The sequence below is a fragment of the Lethenteron reissneri genome, chromosome 26 (assembly GCF_015708825.2).
Source record: "Lethenteron reissneri isolate LAM-NWPU_2019-01 chromosome 26, ASM1570882v1, whole genome shotgun sequence".
Lineage (NCBI taxonomy): Eukaryota > Metazoa > Chordata > Hyperoartia > Petromyzontiformes > Petromyzontidae > Lethenteron > Lethenteron reissneri.
Window position 1 is genome coordinate 12,852,676 of NC_083804.1, and position 7,860 is coordinate 12,860,535.

The following is a 7,860-nucleotide window of genomic DNA, read 5'->3' on the forward strand; positions in this document are numbered from 1 at the left end:
TCTCTGTTCTTTTTTTCTTTAACTCTGGCATTCTGCAATGATCTGTTTTGTCTCCTCCAGTATTTCATCTCTTTATTTTTTTTCATTTTCTTCCATTCAGAATGTGACCCACTCCTTTGGAAATAACAGTACACTTCATGCATTACACTCACTTAAATTCCAAGCTCAAAATAATACGTTTAGCTGCCCAAAGCATATATTCTTCACAACTGATCACCACTGACTCGAAGACACATCTTTATTGGGATAAAAAAAACTAAAATATCTATTTTTTTAAACCCATGTCAATCATTATATCACAACCAAGGCTTGTAATTCCACAGTTTTTCCCATCATATTTAACAATGATATTCGTATCAATAGTAACAACAAACTCACCTGATCCGTCATGAATCGACTTGATTACAGACCTTAATCAGGAGGCATCGAAGAAAACAATCATTATTAGAATAAAAAGCATAACTTCGGCTGTTTGGCTATGAATTTCCACGTGATAAACCACTTTGTTGGGCTATCTTTTGTGGCCTGGTCGCTTCTGAAAAAGAACTATATAGTTCAGTGGAGCCTTACCTGGTAAAATAAAACATAGTAGTATATCTGGGGTGGAGCACTCGGCTCCTACCTCACTGTACCTTGATATGATTCATCGTAAAGCAGTCAGGGTGATTGATGATCCCCCACTTTGATTCACTCACGTCACTCATTGACTGGTGATCAGTTGTCTCCTTATCCCTCTTCTATCGCTGCTACCATGGTTGCTGTTCCCGTGAACTTCGCTCTTTGATTCCTCCGCCTATGTTGAGGTCTTTCAGACTGACCGTTTCGTCTTGTCCATGTTGTGTTAATTCACCACCACACTGCAGGCCACAACAACACAATCACTCACCCACTCTCACACCACACCGCCGGTAAAACACTTCTCTTTTTATGCCTCTTCACGTTGGCATTCCCTCCCATTTCCTTTTTCCCAAGCTCTCATAACCCTGCTGAATCCAAGAAATGTGTTAACTGTTATCCATTACAACTTTGATGGTGCTGTTTGTTGCTGGCTGCTTGACATGCTGGTCCTGTGCTCAGCAACTAAGTTTAAAATCTATATACAAGACATTGCCGTGAATGAACTGCATCAATGCTGACGTCATGTAAGATGTACTGCCGCACGCTGAGTTTACAGGTGCCTGCATTTGAGCTTCGGCAAAACACCTTTGTTGTGTGTGCGTGTGTTCATGATAGCGATGGTAAAACTGAGTTCTTCCAAAGCCCACAGGTACATCTGCGCATGCAATTACTGTGCAAAATGTGATGCGTGTGGCAAACGAAAGCACAATAAGGTGCACCCGATGTGAGCGCATCGCCAAGATGAACATTCTTGGAAACCACACGAATGTATAAAACATTTGGAAGAAGTGACATTTTAAACATATTTGTTTATTACAGTCATACTGGAGATAGGACACACAAACAGGTTAATTTTACAGTGCATATCTAAAAGGCATATACGGGAATAGATTTCCTTAAAGCATTATCATGGAAAAAAATCAAACAAGCTATACAAAGTGTGAACGGTATACTCTAAAAATAGATACCTTATACCGTGTATTGGTAAAGCAGTAAGGAATCTAATATGAAGAACGAGGAAATATACATATATACTGCTAGCCTGCAAATGTGTTTGGTGTGGTTGCCTTTAAATCTGCAACTAGACACGGGAAAATATTGGTTCATGCAAAGAACGACGATGTATGGCTGTTAAGTCACAAGATTGCTGTAAAGAAAAGATGATGCTTTAAAGAGTAAACAAGATAAACACGTTAATATATTCAGCCAGCCTGATCATTAAGGATGCTCTTTTTCCCATTCGTACAATCGCGAAGCATCGTCTACATACTTGATAGGCTGCAAAAAATAGATGAGAGGAAGACCCTAATGAACAGGGCTGTATATTTCATGCCAAATCAAAGCAAAGCAAATTTAAACGAGCATTACGATTAAAAGAATAAGTGGAAGCTGTTGATTTAGTACTCTCTCTCTCTGCATGCCCCCTCATAAGTACCAGCTAAAATGTGCGACGCGTACATTTACAGCCTGAAGCAACCGTAATAGGGGACATCGACACAAAAAATACCTCCCTTGAAGGCATTGCATTTACCCTTAAAGTGTCTACAATAGAGTGCATTTATTTCTTTATTATACAAATAAGTACTGAATACTCTCCCTGATTAGTAAACCCCCCTTTAACTCCAGTTGCCACCCATAAAATAGTTTTCTGTACACTTTGTTCAATAAATTAATAGCAACTATTTACTGCACTACATTAATATATGTGTGTGTGAATCGCTAACACTGACGTGATATCTCAGCACAAAATACAAGGATCGGTTAATGTCTAAACAGTCTCCATTGGTTTTATTCGTAACACTTTCCTGTTAAAAAAATATTCAACTGTGCTCTTATTCCATGTCATTAAAATATTCATGTGCAGGATGTTTACACGAGCACTACTATTAACAGCGGTCCATTCCTTAATCCACACAAAGTGGAACTGCACTTATTTTCACCTGCAGTGGATCTTTGTGCATCCATTGGTAAAGTACTGTCAACTATAACGGCTTCCAATACGGTATAACGACTGGTACTGCTTATTTTTTGGGGGGGATTTTCTCTTTGCATTAACAACTCCATTTCAAAGCACTAACTTTGCATTCATATGCAAAAATAAAAACTAACTTGAACATCTGAGAACATCTCACCGGTATAGCTTTCATATTGGAACAACATTCTAACAGATACCAAAACAATTGGTCAACAATCAATATTATTTTCCTGGATCATTCTGAGAACATTCAGAGACAGCCAGAAAAAAACATCACACATTCTTCTTAGTTCGGTATTGCTTCTTGATGGGCACATCGGATTACTACACTGAAGCTTGTTTGAAGAGCTTTTTTTCCCAACTTAGGATTTCTGGTGGGGAAATAGAAAGCCAAGAAGCTGTCAAATCTCAGATTCCCTTCGATATGACCTCTGGTCCAGTGGGATGGTGGCCTGTAAGTGATCCATCTCCAGAGCACTTCCCAGTCCAATCTCATTTAAGTCCCTGCTCTGATTTTCATCGTCTTCTTCCTCCTCCTCCTCATCTTTGCTCATCAGTGCAACCTCATTTTCATAACAGAATGCTGCTGTTGTGGTGGGAACCACAAAATTTTTCTCGGCCAACATTCTTGCACTGCATGCAGGTGTGTGCACCTCGTAGGTGTTGTGGAACCGCGAGTAGTCCACCTTGTAATGATTTTTCTCTTCAAAAAGAACTGGCTCAAAGCGATGGCCCCACAACACTTCACTGGAGAGGTACGAGCTGCGTGCTTGCGTGGTCATTGCTGTTGCTTCCACCATGCCTTCTAATATGACGATAACTTCAAAGTCTGCTATGTCCAGTTCCTGTTTGCTAATCCCATACAGTGGACTCTCCAGATCAATCTGATGAACGATGGTTATTGGCGATACAAGAAATATCCGGTCGAGGCCTTTGTCAAACCCAACATTGATGTCTATCTGGTCCAATGGAATGTATTCCCCTTCTTCTGTTATTCTCGGCTTGATGAGCTGTGCCCGCACATGAGCTTCCACGATGTGGCTTTTCCTCAGGTTGCCCACGCGCCACATCAGGCACAGCTTCCCATCACGCATGGCGATGACGGCATTGTGGCTGAACAGCAGCGTCTGCGCTCTCTTCTTGGGCCGAGCCATTTTGGCCATAATGGCGCCGATCATGAAAGCGTCAATAATGCAGCCCACAATCGACTGCAGCACGACGAGGATAATGGCTGTGGGGCACTCCTCCGTCACGTAGCGAGATCCGTAGCCGATGGTGGTCTGCGTCTCGACGGAGTACAGGAACGCGCCAACGAAGCTCGTCACGTGCATCACACACGGCGATTTGGCACCATCCAGGTCCCCGTGGATCAGCGCGAGGACCCAGAACGCGAGACCAAACACGAGCCACGACAAGACGAAAGTCAGCGTGAAGATGAGCAGCATCCAGCGCCAGCGAATGTCCACGCACGTGGTGAACATGTCCGCCAAGTATCGCTGCGATTTGTCGGTCATGTTTACAAAGTGAACGTTGCACTGTCCGTTTTTCCTGACGAAACGGTTGCGGCACCGACGGCGGGTGTGGATCTTGCCGTTGCCGTTTCCGTGCCCATTCATCATCTGCATGGTGGTCAGCTTCAGCCCATCTTCTTCGGACGAAACAATGCTGTAGCGGTTCGTTGTGCGCATACTACCCATCACTGTTGTGAGCATACATTAAATGGCAGTGCGATTGAGTGGCGATTGAAAACAAAAGAAAAAAGTGCAACACCGTTTTCTCACTAAACCTGATGCTCACACGTCATGCGAGCCGCACACAATAAATAATCAGCACCACTTGAGCATGACAGCTCCTTCCCTACTGCAGCACGGAGCCATTAAGTCAGTCTTCCCAGCACCGTGTCCACGTCAGAGAGCCACCTGTGGGGGAAGGGGGAGAGATATATGTAAATAATTAAATAGTTCCCCATTCATTTTATGAGTCAATCGCCCACTGGAGTTTGTGGCATTAAAATAACCAATGTAGATGTTTGTCACTGAATATCAGTGATATGCATTTACACGTATGTCTAACCTGTGCGAATATCACTGAGTTGCAGTTATTTCCTTATTTTAAAACCATTTTTTTGGTCTGTAATATATTGAAAGCTCTCGTAGACTGGTGTATGACAATGGAAAAATAAAGCGCAACGATCGTGGAAAATCCATTGTAGCTACAATTAAATATCATCTGGTGGAACCCAAATATTTGAGAATGCTGTAATTCTGGGTGCCAGAGATCACGGTCTCATGAACGTGTTCGTATTTTGACTGTCATGCTGTCGTGAAAGGAACACCTGGCATATATTGTGTCACAGCCACTGGCTTTACCTGCTTCGTCTGCTCAACAGCCAGTAATGGGAAATGGTACATATCTAAATAACTAATTAGAGTTGTTCTTAATGACATAATTTGTACAATTACTTTAAACTCATTGTCATCTTCAATATTTTCTTGTTAATTTACCTCTTATCTGAGAATATTGTAACAGATATGCATGTGTCACACGTCTAGTTATGTCTTTATCTTAAAACCCATGATGAGACTATAATTTGGTTGAAGGACTGTTAAATTTGGATTTTATATATTCTTATATATTTTTGCACAATCTTTCATACACATTATGTAATAATAATAATGATATGTAAAATAATGTCCATGACAACAGGACTGTATGCTATAAAATGACAGGTTGCTATTGCAAATTCCCGAAGGATAATTTCCACTGTCCTACCCTGTTGCAACACCATGGACTTTCATTCAGCAATGGTTTCGATATCCTAGTGATGCTCATTCTTGGGAAATGCATTATTATGCCCAATGAAAGCACATCAATATCGATAAAGTACGATATTTGATCGTAAGAAAAAATCCCAAAGTTATTTTAGCAGTGACAAACTTTCTAACGACTTATTCATCCATTAATTTTGTCCCCATGTCATCGTGACATTTCAAATTAAAACAATGCACCGTTAAAATAACGTGCGGGTTAACACATTCTGAAATAACCATGATCAGGTTCCAGCTAGTGTTTTTATTTAGCGCTGCAATGTGAGCAACAGAATCTTGTCCGTTGTATAACGTTTTTAAAGAATACTTCTCACTGCAAAAAAAACAACAACACAATGCTTTATCCGTGCCCGTAAACGGCAATGAACGTTTTAAAGCTTTCGTGACTGCATGGATTCATATGCTTGGTTCTTTCGGTAAAGTCACGTAGAAGGGAAACGTCGTGAGAATTTTATTTTATAATGTTGTATTTGTATTATTTTATTATTTCCCTTCTACGTGACTTTACCGAAAGAACCAAGAATATGGCAATGAACGTGTATCATAGAAGTGTAATTCTATTTCACAAGGGAGCAGACCCAATGAGCTTGGATGGTGAACACACTGCACCGAGCGCTATTCAGCGTCTCCTATTTTTTTGCGCAGTGTTTCATCCCTTGATCCCCCCGCCTACCCCCCATGTTATATTAGCCACTAGTGTTGCGCATTAATCTTCAATGGAAGTTGAGCATCGTCCCATGCGTTTTGTGCTTTTATTACGGATACCTGAAGGGGGACCAGAATATTAAGTCACTAATTTGATATACGTGAGTGTAAGAAATGTGAATGATCGTCTATTTTGATTATTACAATTAAGTCATTACGTGGCAAAATTTGTTACGATGCATGATAAATCAAGGTATATATAGCATCGGCTTGTGTACTTGAAACGAGTTGCAATAAATGATGTAATTTCTTCCTCTGAAATAGTAGTTTAAACAAATTTTGACGACTTGAAGCAATGGTGTCTGTATGGTCAAATGAAAACGAAAGCTCAACATCAGACAGGATGGGCAGAGAGTTTGACCCAAATATGCACCATCTGATAGAGGGTTAAGATATCAATTATAATAATCACCTAATCACACTATTCTCTCAGCTTGTAAAGCTTGTAATGTTCTTACGTAATAGCCAATGTCGTCAGAGACCATGGAAAATAAAACACCAGAATGCCACATGCGTATTCCCTTCACAAAATACACATCTTCAACAACAAAAACACATTCTTCACTTTGAATAACTGGTATTCTCAGGTGACAACTAAAACAGAAAAACACGGCAAATGGGCCAAAACGAAAGAGAAAGGGGACAAAATCCCCACGACGTACCTCATCGCGGCCGTGACAGCGGCAGTGGCAGTGACAGCGGCAGTGGCCGGCTCCTCTGCAGATTCCCTGCTTTGGGGAGAGGCGCGCGTGCTGGCTGCGTGGGGACGACGGCGGAGGAGGAGGGAGGGAGGAGGAGGGGGTGGAGGAGGAGGGGGGAGGAGGGGCGCGCTCTGTGCGCTCACGGAGAGGCAAATCGGCGACGTGAACGGCCAACGCCACCTCTTGGCGCTTCACCCTGCGGAGCCGTTGTGCAGCCCTCCGTCACATGACCGGCGTCGTGACTGCCAATCACAGAAAACTCCTGGTCACTCAAAAAAATCCCAAGCAGAGTAAAACTAAAAAATGACTTAACAAACCTCCGATGCAAACTTTAAAAAAAAAATGTACACGCCGTACAATGTTATCGACTCCGATAAAAATTCTCAATCGTGATATATTTTGTCTCCTTGTGAAGGCGGTGTGCGATGCGCTGCTACTCTCACGAACGTGCACTCTGTGAAACCCATATAATCGTATCATCCTTTAAAAAAATCATCTTTAACTCATTCACATTTTATGTAAATCCGATTTCCCCTTTGCGAGATGCAATTGCTGTCACGTAATATATATGTGTCGTACAACTCAGGTAGCGTGTCAGTTAAAGCTGTCTGCGTGATCCCAATGATAGTAGTGTGCGTGTGCCCCTTTTAGTCCTCCTTAAGATACACTCGGTAACTTGGCTGTCACTTTCGCCCGAGATTCTGTAGCTCCATTGTGCTTACAGCCTGCGCTCACATGTTAGGCTTTTGTGGCATCAACTTGTTGAAGGCGTTGTGTGGGAGAACGGGCTGGTCGCATGCAGCCCCGAGCTTCTCACTGTGCCCCGTGGCCATCCACTCCCCTCACGTACACCAGCGACACATGATGCTTCTGGGCTAGGCCATTGTGTGGGTAGGGTAGGAGGATTCCACTTCCATATGAGGGGTGTGCGCATGTGGCTCTTTTAAACGATACGACTATAAACGAAAGTTAACCATTTTATTTTATTTAGCATCAATGGCCCACACTGAGCCATATAGCTTTTTTTCAGAAG

General features: G+C 42.2%; 1 protein-coding gene across 2 annotated transcripts; it reads right to left on the reverse strand.

Moving 5' to 3' along the window:
• Positions 1-1,450: 1,450 nt before the first annotated feature.
• Positions 1,451-7,641, reverse strand: LOC133347707 (ATP-sensitive inward rectifier potassium channel 12-like). Of its 2 annotated transcripts, none has more exons than XM_061560205.1 (3): positions 7,563-7,641; positions 6,789-7,089; positions 1,451-4,512 (listed from the first exon to the last, which is right to left on the reverse strand). In XM_061560205.1, exon 3 carries the CDS (start codon positions 4,303-4,305, stop codon positions 2,995-2,997), a length of 1,311 nt encoding a protein of 436 aa, XP_061416189.1. In that variant the 5' UTR covers positions 4,306-4,512; positions 6,789-7,089; positions 7,563-7,641; the 3' UTR covers positions 1,451-2,994. The 2 variants fall into 2 exon arrangements, with proteins under 2 accessions (XP_061416189.1, XP_061416190.1); XM_061560206.1 differs by having other exon boundaries at positions 6,789-7,069; positions 7,563-7,590.
• Between the last annotated feature and the right edge of the window lie 219 nt (positions 7,642-7,860).